The sequence below is a fragment of the Phoenix dactylifera genome, chromosome 2, assembly GCF_051530095.1.
Source record: "Phoenix dactylifera cultivar Ajwa chromosome 2, Ajwa_hap1_PhDact_Kaust_v1.1, whole genome shotgun sequence".
NCBI classification, from domain to species: domain Eukaryota; kingdom Viridiplantae; phylum Streptophyta; class Magnoliopsida; order Arecales; family Arecaceae; genus Phoenix; species Phoenix dactylifera.
This window is the reverse complement of record NC_143191.1, coordinates 4529215-4549232: the sequence shown is the minus strand read 5'-3', so window position 1 is coordinate 4549232 and position 20018 is coordinate 4529215. Positions and strand designations below refer to the sequence as shown.

At 38.1% G+C, this 20018-nt stretch overlaps 1 protein-coding gene and 1 long non-coding RNA gene across 3 annotated transcripts; both read left to right on the top strand.

Moving 5' to 3' along the window:
* Positions 1 to 1655: 1655 nt before the first annotated feature.
* On the top strand, positions 1656 to 14850 carry LOC103702657 (receptor homology region, transmembrane domain- and RING domain-containing protein 1-like). Of its 2 annotated transcripts, XM_008785170.6 has the most exons (5): positions 1656 to 2213; positions 2411 to 2671; positions 4168 to 4392; positions 6839 to 7243; positions 13933 to 14850. In XM_008785170.6, the coding sequence occupies exons 2-5, from the start codon at positions 2533 to 2535 to the stop codon at positions 14514 to 14516; spliced, it is 1353 nt and encodes a 450-aa protein (XP_008783392.4). In that variant the 5' UTR covers positions 1656 to 2213; positions 2411 to 2532; the 3' UTR covers positions 14517 to 14850. The 2 variants fall into 2 exon arrangements, with proteins under 2 accessions (XP_008783392.4, XP_008783393.4); XM_008785171.6 differs by lacking the exon at positions 4168 to 4392 and having other exon boundaries at positions 1813 to 2213.
* Positions 14851 to 16933: 2083 nt separating this feature from the next.
* LOC148714509 (uncharacterized) lies at positions 16934 to 19085 on the top strand. Its single transcript, XR_015974990.1, has 3 exons — positions 16934 to 17149; positions 18474 to 18604; positions 18682 to 19085. It is a non-coding gene; the product is annotated as an uncharacterized LOC148714509 (long non-coding RNA).
* Positions 19086 to 20018: the final 933 nt, after the last annotated feature.

Genomic DNA, 20018 nt, shown 5'->3' with positions numbered 1-20018 from the left:
ATTAGGCTCACTCTGTAGGCTACCATCTTTTTGCCCCCAATTAGCTTGATCCAGGCTTAAAGTGTGCTCAAATTGAGCTTTAATTGATTTCAATTTCATGAATGTTATCAAGTTGCTCGAAATAGGCTCGAGTTTGGCTTACTTTGAAATCGGATCTAACCTAGATCGATTTGATCCTAAATTTCAAGCTCAAAAATAATTTCAAGTTAAGATTGACTATGCCATTGCATAATTTAAGGTGGTCTTGTGTGACTAGCATACTAGGCAGCCAAAATGGCATTTGAGCTGTTACTCATGACCATTTCTCCTTTTTGAAGGTTGAGGTATTCGGCAAGCCATTATATAGATATATAATCTTTCTATCTCTTGTAAAGATAAGCTTATATATTAATTATTTTTAAAATCAAGAAATTGTTTGATTTGTAATAATTTTACCTCAATATGCACCCAACTTGGAACTTGAAAAATATATATGTCTATTTCCATAGTTTTCTTCTTTGTAGTCATCCACTTATCATTGCTACTCATTAGCTGGTTTGCTCAAATACGCTATTTTGGATGATTTAGTTGTTGTTGGAGGTACCAATCAAGATGGCTTAGAGATTGGACCCTCGGCCGCCCAAGTCCGCTGATATCCTATGCGCTGACAAAAGATGGTACTGGAAGGTGCCAAAAGGCCCTTGGCCAGCGGCCAGGTTCATTTCATAAATAAAAAAAGTTGAAGGGTCCGTAGCCACTTGTACAATGATCTTCGCAGCTGATAGAGACGGACAACTTACCTATGAAGCGTTGGGCATTCTTTTTATATTATTTAACTTTGGCTTAGCATGGATAAGGTTTTATTCGTCAGGAGAAATGACATGTATCTATTGAGCTGTCGGTTGGTAAAGCTTTCTAGAGATAACCAAGAAAGGCTCATAGCAATCCTAATCATGCGAGCCTTTTGTATCTTCTCGGCCCTTGGTTTCTGACAGGGCTCAAATAAACTGTTGATATCTGTGGTAAAGATAAGGATTGAGGTTTATGTATATTTGGATTTTTTGAGCTCACTAGTTCATTAATCCACCCCCTCTCTCTATGATACAAATTTTCTTTTAGTTAAGAGAACATCAAACCCCTTTTTTTTAGAAAAAATTAATAAGTGCATAAGTTATTGGAAATATATTCTTAACCAACAATTGCCATGGAATCCTAAGCTCCTTTAGTTAATTTTCTTTCATTATTGGATCGTATAAATAATATGATACAATCATTGATCTAACTCGGTATCCTACACATAAATGATGTCAATGGTCTTCACCACTATAATAGGTGGTGTGGACCAATTACTTAAAAAAAAAATATAAACTAATTCTCGCACTGCAAGCACGTTCTAAATTTGGAAGGTACTCCCATTAACTTATCCTATGACCTATATCATATGATATCCCATTGCAAACATGATAATTATAAATATTCTCCTTTATTATCCCTATTTGTTTGCTGCATGCAAGCTCCCCATCTAAATTATCTAAATTGCCATTGCACACTTAGCTTTGCCATCCTAATTACTCAATTTTGAGTGCTTAAATTTCTCACCCAAGACCTAAGTAGTTTCCATATGGAACTAATGGCTTTTTGGCCACAAAAGAAAAATGAGCATTCTAATCTAATGTGTACTTTAGGTCTTTGTACATGGTACTTGGCCACCAGATAAACCTCAGGTTGGAGCCTACTTTTGGCCTCCAATGGATAATCCTGCAAGATTTAATCTCAACCACTCATCATCTTGCACCGCCTTCATCATTAGATCATTCCCCAGCCATCCCATCCGAATGAAGCCATCGTTACCACCATATATTCTCTATCCGACCAAAAGGAATATTCCACCATCCATCCACTTGCCAGTCTTAGTTTATCAGTATTTAGGTTTTTTTTTTTCCCCCACTTCGCCCCGACAGCGTCTATAACGTATTAATTTCTCCTGTTTTCGCGCCATTAATCGAATTAATTAAACAATAATTAGAGAACTCTAGGTGGCCAGGCGGATAGGCTTGAAGCCGCGAAGAGAGATCGGGCTTTCCCCTGCCCGCGTGTTCCGCCGCCTTCTGCCAGCGCGATCCGCCGCCTTCCGTGTACCAGCGCTCTCCCTTTCGATCCCCCTGGCTCTCATGGAAGCCGATGTTTCTATTGTCGTAGTCCCTAGGATTCTTCTCTTCATCCAGACACCTCAGGTGATCTTTTCCCATCTTCCCCCCCCCTTCTCCGATCTATCTCTTTCGATTTCTCTTTCTCTTTTTCTTTCTCAAATGCGACGAAGATTGGTTTTTTCTCCCAAATTTTGATTTTTCTATCTTAATAAGGAAAAGTTATGTTTTTTTTGAATCGGTTTATTTATTGATTCGTTTGTGATGATGCTTGGGATTTGCAGAATCTGAATTGGCGGTGGGTCGTTTCGGTTTGATGAAATAAAGGTTGGATTTCGAAGTGATTAGAAGTATAGGGTGGTAAATACAGTGTTAAACCGAAGTGTTTTTTTGTGAGCTTGTCGAGATGGGGTTGTTGAATTCCAAGGGAAGTGCGCTATTTGTAGGCACTCTTCTCTGTCTGCTGGTTGGGTTTGCAGCTGCGAACGTGGTGCTGATTGGGAGGAACGTGTCATTGTCATTCGAAGAGGTCGAAGCAACTTTTGGTGAGAGCTAGAACCTTTTTATATGACTTTGGATACTAATTCTGACAATTTTCAATCTTGAGTGAAGTAATATCTCTATTGCCTGGGTTTTGTGTGGTTTGATAATAGTTTTTAGTTAGCACATAGTTGATTTTGTGTAAGTAGAATTTCTTGATTGAGTACAAGAGGAACCATAGGGTTTATGCCATGTTGAATGTGAAGATTGTGTTGATAAGAAAGTTTGCAAGACTTGATCCTTAAGGGGAACTATATTCATGTTGCTGAAAATAGTATAATGTTGAAACTTCTATTGTTCATAAAAAAGTAAAGCAAAACCACAAGCTGCAACCTATGCAAATTGGTTAAAAAATCAACTAATAATAACCAAGCAATCATAGCACATGTTAATGTAGATAATTTGTAAGCTTTATCAGAGAAGGCCTCAAGATGGAAGCCTCTTCCAAATTGGTTAATCAAAGGGGATGCCTTAGGACCTTTGTTGGATCATGCAGAATTCTAGGAGGGAAAAATAAGATGCAAAACCTTTAGAATTGGGGGAAAACGCCAAACAACATATTAACCTGAAGCAACAAAATTGAGCAATGGGGGTGGTTTCGAGATTGAGGGATGCCATTGGTTAAAAATTTGAATATGTTTAGGACGCACTCAGAATTTGGTGGAAGAGATTGTTCAGAGCAATAGATCAAAAATATCAACAAGTCGTGGAAGACTTTCAAGTTTTACAAGGTTAATATAATAGAGGAAATTTAAAATTCATTACTCTTGAAGTGCAATAAATGGTTCTAAATGGAGAACATAGATGAAAAACAGAGATCACTTAGCAAAAGGATCAAATGTGAGATATCGCCTTGAAATATGGAAGAAGAAGGAAATATGCAAATCATGTAGGTTCATGGAACATTATAAATGGAGAAAGAGGACTGCTGGGAACTTGAGGAGAACTTTGGCAACCTATATAGGAAAATAGGGATTAGTGCCCTAAACTGTGAGGGTTGATTTTCTATAGTGCATGGAGAAAATTGAAGGTATTTTGAAGGGAAGTTTAGTGTCATTGAATCTAGGGTAACGTTTTTAATTTTGATAGGAAAAATGCTCCTGGTTTGGATATTTATTCTCATTCTATCTTGCCAAAATCTATAAGCATATTACAAAAGAGGTGCCAATAAGATCTTTCGTGAATTTCATCACCGTAACAAAATTTATGAGTTGTTGAAGAATTCAGTATCCTCATGTTTGTAGAAAGGGAAGCCTACAATGTTAAAAAAGCTTTAGCCAAAAAGCTTGTTTAATGGCAAACGCATGATCGTTATAATGCATAGATAGGTGTATTAATGTTGTTTTCATCTTTTTGTTGGTTAAATACGATGCATAATTTTCTTCTGACCATCATGCAATACTGTTCGAGCATCAACAACATTTTCCAAAGTCATTTTCACTTTGTTTGTATATGGTAACTTCTGAGGTCACATAATCATGTTTTCATTCTATTTGTCCAGCACCGACAGTGAAAGGGTCTGGTGAATGTGGTGTATTACATCTTGCTGAGCCTCAAGATGCATGCACTTCATTGACAAATAAAGTTGAAGAGGGCCCAAATCCTCCATTTGTGTTGATCATAAGAGGAGGATGCACATTTGATGATAAAGTTAGACATGCAGAAAATGCCGGATTCAAGGCTGCTATTGTATATGACAATGAAGATAGCGACGTCTTGATTTCAAGTAATTTTTCTTGCTTTAGTCACAGTGTTTCTAACTTCAAAATCTTTTAATTATATATATTCAGTTTTAGGTTGCTATGACCCAGAGGATCATCCTTTTCTCTATGTTAGAATCATAAGTTTAAAATGCCTGACAACATTGAAGTTTTCTTTGAATTGCTGCTTGTATCTTTAAATGTAATTATACACATGCTAATAAATTGATCATCTTTCCTTTTTAAAGTAAATATTCTTCACTTGTACACAAACTAATATCTTGCTTGCTGATTATATATTGCTGGGATTTGTTCATGAATTGGTGATTGGCTGATAGGTAGTTCTTTTTTAGTCTAATGTTATGGTCCGCCTTCCTCAACATTCAGCTGTACTTTAGAATTTGAAAGTAAGTTTTCTGAGCTTAGTATGTGGAGCACATCCAGATGTCAAGTAGGGAAGTGATGCTCTTAAGTACTTGAGTAGGTCTACTGAATGTTTACAGGAAGTACAGTGTTATATATCTAGTATATACTTGAACTTCATAAGTTACTAGTGGGTGAAACTTTTTCTTTGTTGGCAGGATTAGGCTGCACCTTTAGTAGTTCCATTAATGTTATGGTTTTCTCGGTAACAATGCTGTTGCAATTTCATCAGCTATCTATATGGTACTTCAATGTGGGAAATCCACTTAAATAATAGGTCTTTCTTGAAAAGGTAGATTCATGAACAAGATTTTAAATTAACATCAGGATCTTTACTTGAATGTAACTCATGTAGCCGGAAAATTTATAAAATAAAGTTAAAATAAATTCTTCGAATGCTTTGCGAAGTACTTGCACTCAATGTTCTAGGTCCGTGCTCATCACATGGTTGCTTGACAAGACTATTTAGCAATTAGCAAATGAGTTGCAGATCAGGCCCTTATTACCAGGAAAAGAACAACAGAAGGAGAAAAATAAGTACTTTGATTTAGGAGTCTAGACCAGCAAAAAATATCTTTATAAAAAATTTCCATTGAGTGGTTTTTTATTTATGAAGAACCCTCTTCTATCTAGTGTTTGGGGTTTGTAAGGAAAAAATTTGAGGGATATTTGAATTAGTAAAACTGTCAACAAGCACATTTTCTCTATGCCTTTTTTAATATAGGTTCCCTTAACTTAATTCAGTTATTCTGGAATTCTTGGGCATTATACAGTGATGTTCGCGATTCAATATCTGACCATATTTTGGCTATTTCAGAGGTTGTAGTTGTAGCTTCTAATTCAGGTGCTTGAATTCAGATAAGTCTTAAAATTCTGCACAAAATAATCCCATAATCAAATCTGGGGATGTGTTTACTGCATAGCAACTGATATTATGTTTATGCAGGGAAAACTGTGAAATACTTTGATAACAGGCTTCTCATGTTGAAGTATTTAGAGGATTAATTAGAAAATTTCCAGCTTAGTTATTTTTTAGGGTTGACTATTGATTCAAAATACTTGAATTACAGTTCTATATTAAATTGGATGTATTAGGGCCAACAGGCCCTGAGTCCTTTTGTCGGCACTCCTTTCCTCAGCGCATGTGATGTTTGGAGAAGTTTCAAATTTGAACCCAGCAGGTGGCAAGAAAAAATAAAAAAAAAGGATATAACAGGCCGAAAATGCTTAACCGTCAAATTGGTATTGAATCAAGCCAAAGTGTTTAAAAATGGAGGTAGAGAGCAAAGAGGATTTTGAATGGGGGTTGTAAGGAAAATAATGACAATTTCCTTTATAGAACGTTGGAATCGATTACAAACTAGGGTACGTAGAACTGATGTTGACATGGTAGGATGAGTAATAAGTCATTTTGGTTAATATTTGTTGTAATTTCCACTTTTTAATTTAGTGTGTGAGAGTGCTGGCATTGACAAGGGTTGGCACAAAAAGGAAAAGACTTTCTAAGTTGACGTTGTCCTGGAACATGATAAAACCCTTTGTTATACACAACCAAGTAATTTTATAAAAGCCTGGTCAAATTTCATGTTCTTTGATGTTTGACTCAGGAAGTACTTAAAGCTATCTTTGATAATGAATAGGAAAATAAGATAATTGACATAGAACCACAGTCTTTTTATTTTGCGCTTATTTTACAACCCACTTTTCCTGGTTTCCATCGTAGCTCAATCCTTCCAAAAATGCCAATAGCTACATAATCATATCATTATGAAGATAGTTATTGCATGTAATATGTAGTTCTCATATAGCCTGACCAGACCTGACGATTCTCTTTTTATAAATTTGTATAATGTTTAACTTGCACATCAAAATCAAAGAACTGAATCTTTTAGGTTATTATATCCTATTCCTGCTATGCATTTTCTCACTTTTATCCTCTTAAGGATATTACCTCTTCTCTGATGCAATTCCACATGACCTGGCTAGTTGCATTTTATAGTCACTCTTTCTCAATAATATATTCATTAGCTAAAAATGGAAGTAATTCAGTGGCAGGATCTTCGGGTGGCATTCATATACCTGCTGTGTTTGTCTCTAAGGCCTCAGGCAAGATACTGAAGGAATATGTAGGCCGTGCAGACGTCGAGTTGTGGATAATACCAACATTTGAAAGTTCAGCATGGTCAATTATGGCTATCTCCTTCATTTCACTCCTCGCCATGTCTGCTGTGCTGGCTACATGCTTTTTTGTGCGCAGACACCGCATAAGGCGTGAACAGCCTAGCATTCCTAATGTCCGAGAGTTCCATGGGATGAGCAGTCAACTAGTCAAAGCAATGCCAAGTCTCATATTCACGTCTGTTTTGGAAGATAATTGCACTTCATCAACGTGTGCTATCTGCCTAGAAGACTATAGAGTTGGAGAGAAGCTTAGAATATTGCCATGCCGTCACAGTATGTCTCTTATCCATAACAAAATCAACTTTAGTTTTGCTCGTACTTAGTTCAGTAAGAAGTCTGATTGTCTTTGATTGCTATGCAAAGTGGCTAAAAGGTTACCCTTAAATTTATGCAACATTAGTAGTCATGGCATAACCGGGCATTATAATTTTTGACTAAGAACAACACCTTTTATATGCATCCTAAACATATCCTTATGGTGGATAGTTTGTAGGAACTGAAAACAATGTAGTGCATCTATGCAAAATATTTGGTCACTATTTAAGCCTGTTCAACATCACTCATGGAAAATTACTTGCACGATCTTTTGAATCTAAGTAGATTTTGATATTTGGGATTTTTATCAGAATTTTCTGTATAGGACTAAGAGAGAGCCTTGGCGCAACGATAAGGTTGCTCCATTACGATCTGAAGGTTATAGGTTCAAAATATGGAAATAGGCCCTCCACATGCGTTGGTAATGCCATGTGTACATCTAATCCTCCCTAGTCCAGTGATTTCGGGATCCTTGTGCACTAGGCCACCCTTCTATACGGAGCTGCTTTGCTCCTCCATCCACTAGCTAATGATTCTATCCCCTCTTCTCAAGTAGACATATTTCATCACCATCATATTTTTTTTAAAAAAAATCAAAGTTGCTTAAGCCTTATAAACATATTTAAATGATTATTTTTTCGTTTTACACGAATTCCTCTATTGATTAATTGATAAATTGCACCAACCACCAACCAACAAGTGCATATTTTTTTCCTTGCATTGTAGTAGCAATCCGGGCATTTGTAATGCACGCTTAAGAAAATCAAATAAATAAAATAAGAATATCATTGGGGATATTTGAGCTTGGTAGATTGCAAAGAATACTCCCAAACCATTAGATTTGAAATTTTTGGGAGAATTGTTAGAACTTGAGAGTTGGTGGTTTCAAAAACCACCAATATGTGATAGTACGACCAATATATCTATATACACACATATAAAGAGTACTGTTTTGGTATGAAACTGGCACCGATGCGGGTGCTAGGATATCGAAATGGCCATACCAATATGAACCAGACATATTGGTGCGTATTGGTTATACCATACTAATTGATATGGTATTGATTGTTTTTCATTTTTTTGAAATACGATACCAATGGTTTTGAACCGGATAACCTAAAAAGTTATAGAAACAATATATTCAAGGTGACATGACAATGTCGGAGTAATCAAGGTGAATCAGAGAAAAAGAAAAAGAAAAGCTCAATAGTTTTTTGCGTAGCATTAAATCGAAGTTTATCCCATCTATATGTCATCGGTTTTGTCAATTGTTTTGTTGAAATTTGTGACATTTTAAGACTATGTCTCAATTTGACATGAATGGGGAGACCTTTTATGAATCGACACCAGATTCTAGCTAAAAGAAATTGGGCAAGAGAGGATCTTAGCATGATACCTAAGTCTAGTTGGCAAAAAAAATAACCTTCTTGTTAGTAATGAGGTTTTAGTATTATGAGACCTGACCTGGTGACTGAAATAGCACAACAAGGCCATGATTCCCTAAATTGAGTTCCAAATTAACTCTCCATTGTTCGAGTCGAATGAGGAGACCAACTCCTACTCCTTCCTCGACTTCACTGGAGGCTTGGAAAACCCTAGCCTTGCCTCTATTGCACTTCTTCCTGGCCCTTGAGATGCAACACTGTCCAACACCCCCCTTCCTCTCTTCTCTTTGGGGATAATTTCTCCCCATGCCGCCATCTTAATCTTGGTAAAGTTCGGCCTCAAACCTTGTCGGAGACAAGGTGTTAGAGCCCCTACCTTATTGTCACCTCCTCTCCTACTTTATCCTAGCATACCTCCGTCTCTGCCGATCTATAACCCACCAAGAACCACTGAGTTTCTACTTCTAATTCAATCCTTATTTCCATGATACACTATCTCCCTTATTTTTGTAATAACAACCCTTGTGGGCCTCCGGCCGTCTCTCCTCGACATCCTGTGGCTGGCATTGAAGCTCTAGCCACCAGTAAGAAAGCTAAGGCTCAATTATGGAGCCATCATCCATTGAGATCCTTGTTATGACTCTCCTCTATTTCTCTTTTTTCACCATCACCCAACGTCGCCATAGTCGATCATCATCGGTCGTCCAACAAGTGTGGACCACCACCACTACTAGACCACCACCTCCCACCTCGTCTTCCTCTTTCCCAAGAAAGGCCATGAAGATACCTTTTCCCTCTCTTTTTCTTTCTCTCTCTCTCACTTTGTCTCTCTAAACATCGAGGTGAACCCTAGTGGAGGTTCCCTTCCTCTCACTTTCTCTCTCCATGCCCTTCCGTCGATCTCAGTAGCAGATTTTGAATTGATGTTTTTATGACTACCCATCAAGTTGGCTTCTACCCCGGTCTTTGTTGGGCTTCATTGGACCCCACCATTGACAAGTTCTATCATGCTATGTTTACCTTGATCGGACTCTTGTTTCATGATTTGATCAGCTGAATTACCCAGATTGGACTGATCTGGGCTGCCAAACACCGCTACCGAGCCAGCCTTGTCCTTCCTCCAACTCTCCTCATGCTATTTTAGAATTTATCATGGCTATATTTTGACATGATATATTTTTAGATTAGATTTTGAAGAAAATTTTCAAAATTCGTTAAATTTGTCGGCTAAATATGCTCGTAAGATAACTAATAATTCAACTTTCCTAAATTTTTCTTTATTTACTTTGAATAAATATTGATAACAAATAAAATATAAATTAATTAACATGCAACTTGTGAATTTTGTGAGTAGATTCGATGGCAGTGCGCCAGGGAAAGGGCCAAGCTGTACACGAATACCCCCATTAAAGTACCAAACAAAGGGTTCTACAAGCAAGCTATTATTCTAGGGATCTCCATTGAGGAGCATCAAACCCTAATGAAAGTTCTCTCCCCATTAGCAACAGGAAATCATTTCAAGCCACAAGAAGGAATCTCCTACTGAATGATAGGAAAGTGAGTTCATTAGTCCGGTTGGGTAGGAGCACCTGGTTGATCGCCCAACAAAGGAGGTTAGCAATGTACGAATGTTTTCCAAGCAAACCACTGGAGTCTAGGTTTTGCGAGCTAGCCTGGAAAAGAGGCAAGCATGTATAAAGGTTTAGGTCCAATCATTCTCCCTATGTGCTATCGGGCATAACTTCTACACCCGCCATATCGGAACATCGGCTAGTAATCGTTTTGAAGTTTCGGTGGAATCGATCTAGAACCATTCTGAGCTATACCAATCGATGATGTATGGAAAGGGCTTTGCTCCATTGGTATAGTAGGTAGAGTCATTTCTTGCCCTTGAGCCTTAGATAAATAACTTAACTGGAAAAAACGATTCTTCAATAGAAAAACAATAAGCTCCAACTGGGAAAACAAAATTGTAAATTGAAATTATAATTTTTATTCCCAGATATTATGTATTCATATTTAGAAAATCTTTTATCGAACTTGCATACTTATTTTAGAATTTGAGATATATATGATTTATTAATAGCTTTGATAAATTTTGAATTTTGGATTCTCAACTTGATTATATTTTGGACCCTATCAATGGAGGGTTATACATTGATATTTTGACTGTTCTGGAACTCATTATTTTGACATATTTAAAATATAATGATTTTGGTTCGATGCATAGTATTAGCAAGAAAAATTATTTAATTTAGGGTTTTTTGCATGAATACCCTCCTAAAATCGAATTTTGCAAGAATACCCTCCTAAAATTCATATTTGCATGTATACCCTCGTAAAACACTTATTTAGCTATTCTGTCCTTTTTTTAATTCTTGTTTTTGCATATATATCCATACCAACTAATACCGTTAAAGAATTAACGGTTTCAAATTAAAATGACTTAAATATCCTTAATGGGTAGATGTGCAAAATGAAACATTTATAAGACGATAACGATGGAGGACAAAAAAGTAATTTTTAAAATTTTATTTTATTTTTAATTAAAATAAATATGGTTTTTATCAATGATGTTAGAAGAATCGTTATATTAGGAGCATTTGTGCAAAAATAGTTCTTTATAAGGGTACAGAAATAAATATAAATTTTAAATGGTATTCACGCAAATTTAAATTTTTAGAAGGGTATTCATGCAAAAAATTCTTTAATTTATTACTTCTATTATCTAGTTAAGGTATTCACTGTGTACTAGGTTATGGATTTGGTCCTTTTTTTTTTTTTTACAAATCCAAAAAACTAATTGCTAACGGTGTATTGCTATAGGAGTGTGACCAGATGTAAGTAGGGTCGGCAGTGTGAAGCCCAATAGTCCCACATCGGAAAGACTCGTTCCAAGGCCTGGGCATATGAGGCGGGTGACTCCAAATCCTGCAGACGCGTTTTGGGAGGAAAACAAAACTGGGGAGAGGTGAAGGACGCTTGCGTGAAGTCCCAGAACCGGACAATATCTGGCAGGGGAGCCCCGTGTTCCCCCCTCATGTGGCCCCCACGTGGGCACTAGGTGCCTCACGTGCCTCGCAGAGGCGGGGGCGTGACATTTGGTATCAGAGCCGAGGACGGCTCTTGTCCGATGGTGGAAAGTGTGTGAAGCCCAATAGTCCCACATCGGAAAAACTCGTTCCAGAGCCTGGGCATATGAGGCGGGTGACTCCAAATCCTGCAGACGCGTTTTAGGAGGAAAACAAAATCGGGGAGGGGTGAAGGACGCTTGCGTGAAGCCCCAGAATCGGACAATATCTGGCAGGGGAGCCCCGTGTTCCCCCCTCATGTGGCCCCCACGTGGGCACTAGGTGCCTCACGTGCCTCGCAGAGGCGGGGGCGTGACACTAGGTGCCTCACGTGCCTCGCAGAGGCGGGGGCGTGACAGGCAGAACCGGTGTATTGCTTATTATAGGGTTTCGATCGTTCTGAGCCGCCCCGGCAGCTAACCGGCATGGTTCCGGCAACGAAAACAAAATCCATTGTCGGAGGAGGAGAAGGAGAAGGAAAGAGAGAAAAAGAGAGCGAGCGGGGGAGGGAGGGAGAGGGAGAGGAATAAGAGAGAGGAAGGTGTAGGCCGACCAGCGGAGGGTTGATAGAGGCCTGTGAGCCGCGCAGAGGACGCTCCTTCGTGCTCTGTGGCTTTGCGGCCGAAAAAAAGGATGGGTCCTTTGTTTCGTAAGTCCGGCCCTTTTTTTATTTTGTGATTTTTAAGTGAACTCAGTAAGCAATTGCAGACCTCTGTTTTGAATGAAATAGGGGACCCACCCTGTTTTCCAGCCACAAAGGTTTCCTCTGTCTCCTGCCTGGGTCGCCGGCCTTCCTCCGTCTCTCCCCCTTCTCTCTCTCTCTCTCTCTTTCTTTTTCCTGCCTCCTCTACTATGTCAATATGGGTCCGGCACGGCGCGGGTACCGACTCGTCCCGTCGAGCAACTGGTGCGGTGCCCGGTACCGGTAGATGGGTTTTAAGCAAAGTTGGTTAGTAACCAGGACTCCAAAACCCAGTGATTTTATTGACTAAGCTAGTTGGCACCCTTAATATTGACTTTTCCTCCCATAATTATACTTAAACAAAATAGACATATACGATTTTTTGCTACTAGCATGTGCATATATTTGAGGATTTACAATTCAAGGAATTTTTGGTGTATCAGAACAATAAGTTTGTAATAAAAAGAGAACAAAAAAACACTAAATAGGACTCAACTCTCCAATCATTTGAAATGGGAATGGTAATGCACTAAGTTTGCTCTCCATGCAAGAAGGTGTCACCATGACAGGGATTCCACAAAATTTACCTATTAAAATCAGTGGACATGTTTGCCAATGTTAATCTGGTTGGATATGATTGACACTTAAGTTTGCTTAACTCAACATAAGACTATCCTTGTTCTCTAAAACTCTTTGTTTTCCCCTTCAGTTATCCAACATAATAGCAGAGTGGCCAAATTTTAAAGCTAAATTTCCCCATCTTGCCAGTGGACTGGGGCACCATTCCGTCACAATACCCAAGTGATCCCACATCTAACACTCAAAGGACCACACCTAATTGCCAAATGATACCTTTTGTTGTCTCAGTATGCCAATTTTTTTTTTTTTAATAAACATGTCCTTCATTTCACTTTAGATGATTTTTTTAGCTTGACAGAGAATGCATGATCCTGGTTTATTTGGAAAATGAAATTAACATCAGGCTCTTCTGTAATCAAATGGGATTGAATACTCCTTAGAAGCTCCAATGCCTGAACCTTGCTGCATCTCTGTAACATACTTCTGATAGGACAAGCACAAACTGCACATATGAAAATTCATGGGCGAGAAGCAATTATTCCACATAAAATTTGGGCTAACAGCGGTCTTTGACATGTTTAATTAAAATTTAGATCAATATTTAAAAAATAGAGTTGCTAGCTTTCTTGATTAGCATTTTCTTGCCAAGCTTTTTTTTATTTTTTGTTTTTGTTTTTTTTTTCTGGAGGGGGGGTTGGGATTTAGGAATAATAATTGGTGTAAAGCATACTTGGAGTACAGTACTTTGCACAACTATATGCACGACTAAAGGCCACTTTTATTTCTTGCATTTTTTGTTCAACAAGATTTGGTTTTCTGAGAGACACCTGGCCGACTAAAAATTTGCTAGTAGTTTGTTGCCTTTCAATTAGTTTGCTAGTATTTTATTCTATACTTTCACTCTATACTCTTTGTTGCATTATTGTGCAGAGTTCCATGCATTTTGTGTTGATTCCTGGCTCACCACCTGGAGAACATTCTGCCCTGTTTGCAAGCAAGATGCCAGAGCAGGCATAGCCAATCTTCCAGCTTCCGAGTGCACCCCATTACTCTCTTCTGGTGTGGCAATTCCTTCCTCAACTGCTGCACTATCATCATTCCATTCATCTGTGGCATCATCTCCATCTTCCAATATACAAATTGCTTCCACACCTCCTCAGTCAGAATCAACTTCTCGATCTCCATTCCTTTCTATTCCTCCTCGTATTCCTCACCCACATAGGTCCTATAATCACTCACGAGCTATCAGTATAAGCAGAAGCTCTGCTGACCTTAGAAATGCTTCATCTCATAGATCCCGCTCCTCTCATATAGTCTCCCCACACTCCATGGATTTTCCTTTGTCTTCACCCATCCATTCAAGATTCACATCCCCTTACATTCCTGGTTCGAGTAATGCATCTCCAAGCTATCTTGCTGGGTCATCCAGTCGACTGTCATACCTCCGGCATTGCAGGGAGTCGGGGGCAAGTCTGTCTGCTTTAGCCTCAGCACCATCTTTGCCCGGATGTTGATTTTTCTCAATTTCTGGAGGGAGTTCTCAAACTGGTTACAACCCCAAATTTGCGGCTTATGATACACCATGCTGGGGTACGGGAAGGCAGCAATGGGCGTGTCAGTTCAAGGGTGCAGCATCAGTTCGTCATACCATAAAGAAATGGCTGTTTCAGGATCCTTGTGACAATCTTGTTTGTTACTGATTGTTGGTTTTATTTAATGAGTTTATTATATTGAGTGTGAACTGAACAGTCATCCTTGTCTTGCGAGATTGAGAAATGCTTACTGTAGATGCTTGTCGTTATTTGCTTTGGAATTGAATATCTGGACATAGGAGGGCTCATTTTTCAAGCTTGGATTTCTCAATCTTCATTCTTCTGTGATTAAAAATGAATTGAATGCTCCCGTGGTGAATAGACCAATGTGGCTGCTAGTTCATTATCAAGTAATCTATTCTTCAAAGATCTTTTTCCTTGTGGTTCATTTTGGAACATAAGTGTGAACAAATTGGATGCTTGCGTGGTGAATAGACCAATGTGGCCTATGCTAGTCCATCAAGTAAATTTGTTCTTCAAAAATCTTTTGCCTTGTGGTTCACTTTGGATCATTAGTGTTATAGGGGCTTCTAATCATTAATTCGTAACATATGGATGCATGTATGTTTTATTGTTTTAAACTTGGGTTATCTGTGCCTATTTTGTTTGGCGGCTTACTGTGCCTATAGGTTCCGCTGTTACAGAATTTAACTGGAATCAGCTGTCTTTTCTCTAGCTTTGTTTTCTTGTTGCTTTATAGCTTTTGTTCTATAAAGCTTATGCCTTCAGTTGTACAACTCTGGAGCTGAGTAGCTTTGGTGCTACTCATTTAGCTGGAGTTCATTGTCTTTGCACCATATTTGTTTTCTTGCTGCTTTCCTGCTTCACCATGTTGGCTATTATATCGAGTGAGAACTGAGCAGTCATCCTTGTCTTATGAGATTGAGAAATGCTTATGGTAGCCAGACACATTGATATTATAGAAATGTGCTTAAGATACTCTTCCAGTATATTTAAACAAAATGTTGAAGTCTGCATAGATGCTGCTTGTTATTTGCTCTGGAACTGAATGTTCTGGATGATAAGGAAACTGAACTAGATCAAGATTTGAAAATTCAAAAATCAACTCAAGAGTTCAAAAGTCAAACTCGAAAATTCAGAACTTGAATTCTGATTCTTTCAAGTGATTGATGGGGAAACCAAGCTAATCAGGATTTGAGAATTTTGATCCTTTTTTTTCTTTGATTGAATTGAGAATTTTAAGTCTCAAGTGATTGATAAGGAAATTGAGCTGGATCAAGATTTGAGAATTAAAAAATCAGATTCAAAAATTTAAAATTTGAATTCTAGTTCTCTGAAGTGATTGAAGACAGATTTCCAAGCTACAATCATAGTTTGAGTTTCTATAAATGCCATAATACTCCTACCAAAATTATTATAGTTGAATCTCTATAAAAGTTGTGATATTGGCTTTTCATGAAAGCTGCAACATTGGTTTTCTTACCAAAAATTTTGATTAGCTTGAGTACCAAAAAATTTGAGTTTCCAAATCTTGATTAGCTTGGTTTCCTTACTAAGTACTTAAGTGAATCAAAATTGAGCTTGAGTTTTGAACTCTTGAATTTGATTTTTGAATTTTCAAATCTTGATCTAGCTCAGTTTCCTTATCACCGGACATAGGAAAGCTTATCATTCGAGCTCGGGTTGATCAAGCTCCATTCTTTTCCTGGACATAAAATGAATTTGATCACTGCATGTTGACTGGACAACTGCAGCCTATGCTGGTCCATCACCTGCCTTGTGGTTCATCTTGAACCCTACTGTTACATGGGCATCATATTGTTAATTCCCAACTTCTTGATGTATGTGTGTTTACGTTGTAACTTGGACATCGGTATCCACTTCTGTTTGGCAGTTTATCTTTTGGAGTTCTCTTGTTCAGAGGTTATGGAAACTGGAATCAGCTGTCGTTTCACTAACTTTGGTTTCTTGTTGCTGCCTAGCTTCTGTTTATAAAGCTTATGCCTTCAGTTTTACAACTTCTGAAGCTGAGCAGCTTTGATGCCAAAGCATTTAGCTGGAGTTGGTTGTCTTTTTGCTAGATTTGTTCTCTTACTGCTTTCTTTCTTCTGTTGTATAAAGCTTGCGCCTTCAGTTTCATATCTTCTTAAGCTGACCAACTTTGGTGCCAGACCTTATTGCTGGAGCAAGCATCTGTAAGTCCATGGGCTTCATTTCATTGCCTCATTTTCACTGGTATGGTAAGTGTGGAAGAGTACTAGTTGGATGTCTAGATAACTCTTTTGATTTGTAGAGTTATTGTTGTCCATGTAGCTGTTGCTTATTTTAGACTATTTATTCAACAACCCAAGCTCTGTTTAGCCAATGTTATCATTCAGGGATCAAGCATACTCCACTTTATCAGATCATGCTGGTATGTCTATTAGACTATTGCCAAGATGCTTAAAATTGGGAATTCAGCTACACCTCTGCAAACAACAGTGGCACCCTGAAGTTTAGCATCCATGGTTTTCCACCAACACAAGATTTGCAATTTCTGTTGTCCAACCTGAAAGCCAAGTACTCAAAATGCTGGGATTTGTACTAGCTGACAGGTGAAGTGATCCCTCTTTAACGATTGTGTCATAAGATCTGGACGGGGACTGTCCTTAATGCTTCCCAGTTCCCGTGACTAATGGCTAGCCCAGGTGATTTACCTGATCCCACTTAATGTAGATGATGGGCGGGCCTCTGCTTCTCTGCTTTGGTCCTTACTAATTGGAATGAGTCGATCTGTCTCATTTTCAATTGGCATCTAGTGTTCCTTTTATAACACTGGATGTTGAAGTTCTTTTTTAATTCTGTGAAACATCCATCTCAATATTCTCATTTTTGTTCAGCTTTTATCTCTCATATCCATTCCCCGGTTTTAATTTTTGCGTGGCAAATAATGTCGTTCTTCGCAGCATCATGAGGCATTGCTTAGCTACGACCATATCCAATGGTCCTTTCTCTCAATAATGTCCATAGCAAATGTAGATTCATGGTTTTTGAGTAACCAATCTGCATGCGGCTCCGGATCAGCCTATTCCAAGTTTGCAGACATTTGAATAGCTCTATAGTGATACCCTAAATTATGCTAACATAAAATGTTCATTACATCCATAAATACTGATTAGGTAATTTAATAAATAATTAATTCTTTATAGCAATAAATTTCGAGCTATACCAATTCTCTCGTGCCATGTAACATGCTTGTAGTATTGCTCGAATGGCTTATACCTTCGAGCATATAAGTTAGCCAAAACTAAGTGCCCTCCCATTTCATTTAACTGTGATCAACTCATCCCAATAAGCTTAGTTTTATAATAGAATAAAACTAATTAAGATTAAATTGACTAAGCCCGAGAGCACTTCATGCTTCAAAACCCAGGTCAGCAAGCCAAAAGGTTGATCTTAGGAACATCTTTGGAGAAAAGAAAAGGGAGGGTTGGTCTTGGGAGCTGGTATAGAACTAATTTTTGATTCCTCGTGTTCCTCCTGTGTCGTCTGAAGCTTTTTGTAAAAGAAGAGCTGCTTTACCTGGTCTTTTTGTTCTCATTATTAAAGGTCTCTTTTATCGAGATAGAGGTGTCAGAGAAAAAAATGCTTATCTGAAGAAGTATGTCACGCTTACTAAAGTAACCCTACTGTTCTTGTTAATAAAGGCGACAAGACATGAAAAAGCCTCAAGTCCTGGGGGCTTAGGGCTTCTTTTCTGTTACGTATGTTTTGGCTTTTTTCGTTTTGGATGTTTTTTCGAAAGCCGATGGTCTCATTGCTTTATATTTATTCTATAGATTGGCTACTGAGTCCTCAGAATTGTCATTTTCATCTACTAAATGATGAGCCATCTTGTGAGGCACGCCGTTTGGTAATATGGGTTTCTTTTGTGGTCAGGCGGTGGTGCTTCGCTTTGATGAGATGCTCGTTATTATGATGCCTCGTGGTCCTTGATCCTTTTATGATGGGGCCGCCTCATGATCATGGCTTCCATAGGAACCAGCCGTGCGCCTCCGGCTGATGACCTTGTAAGCTGCGACTGTCCTTTTATGACTCATGTTGATCAGATAATTGTTGAATAATGTACTTCATGCATGACATGCAGGGTGGAACTATTTACAAATGTATTGGGAGACAGTATGAAAACTTTGGCAGGACCGGGACCGGCTATGTTTTTTATTAATCCATAAAACTATAAAATTTCTTTCGTTTTTGATTCTAGGAAGCATCATTAATTGTACAGCTCTAATGCACAAGCACACCTTCTTTTAGGAATTTTAAGGAGCAACACAAAAGCTGAGTATTCTGGACCGACTTAGTTATGTTTGAGGGCGACTTAGCCATTGTGATCGGCTAGATTCAAAATGGCTCCAACAGAGAGCCATCCTTTGCTTCGAAATATTTGGACAATGATAAGAGATGAGATGGTCTTTCAGGCCAAGCATGTATTCAAAGAGGCAAACGGAGCCACGAATTGGGTAGCTTCGTATATGGCTAGTTATTCAGAAGGTACTTTGTAGATCGGAGATGGAGAGCTGTCTGTAGTACTTCAGAATCTTTTGTTTTCTGATTTTTTAGGATATATATGTACCATAAATGTACGAATCATTTGTTTTAGCAAAAAAAAAAAAAAGTGCAATGTTGGTTTGTCCTGAATTTTTTTTTGATATTAATACTAAAAAGTGGGCACAAAATTAATTTTACCAAACATGTTATTTTGTTGCTGATAGTATTATTGAGGCATCATATGATTCTATGCCATTAGAATTGTTTGTCTTTTAAAGGATATGGCGAGGTATACAACTACAACTATAGACTATAGAAATGAATTGTATAAATAGAATCATTATCATTGTGCAATGATAGAAATGAATATACTTTTAAGGAAAAAAAATACTTGAGGACCGAAAAAGAAACAAATATTCACAAATAAAGGAGTGTTTCTCACGATTTGCCCTGCTTACTTTGATGCTTTGAATCTTGGGATCTTTAATCTTCATACGAATTTGCTTCAAATTGTTATTAGTCCTAATTTGGAAAATAATTCTATATATTTATACAATTCAAAAATATATATTCAATTATTTAGATGAATAATCTGAACATGAAGATCTTACACCACCCCTTGGTTCGGGATATAGGGATGATGTGTGGGATTGGGGTGGCCGTTCAGGCCAAGCATGTATTTAGAGAAGCCAATGGGGCAGCCGATTGGGTGGCTGCCTTCGCGGCTCATCATTCAGGATACACCCTTTGGGTGGGGGAGGGGGAGCTGCCACAGGCTCTCCGTGAGTTAGTATTTTTTGACTTTATTGGGTGTATTCGTACACGTATTGTATGAAAACCGTCTTTAGCAAAAAAAAAAAGATCTTACATAGTTTTATCTTGCACACCTATCCTGCTTTTTCCTCCAGACGGTACTTTACTAATTACTCAACACTC

Coding starts and splice junctions, on each gene's coding strand:
- LOC103702657 (XM_008785170.6), top strand. CDS start 2,533: ATGGGGTTGTTGAATTCCAAGGGAAGTGCGCTATTTGTAGGCACTCTT. Junction 2,672..4,167: donor AGAGGTCGAAGCAACTTTTG/GTGAGAGCTAGA, acceptor CTATTTGTCCAG/CACCGACAGTGAAAGGGTCT. Junction 4,393..6,838: donor TAGCGACGTCTTGATTTCAA/GTAATTTTTCTT, acceptor GAAGTAATTCAG/TGGCAGGATCTTCGGGTGGC.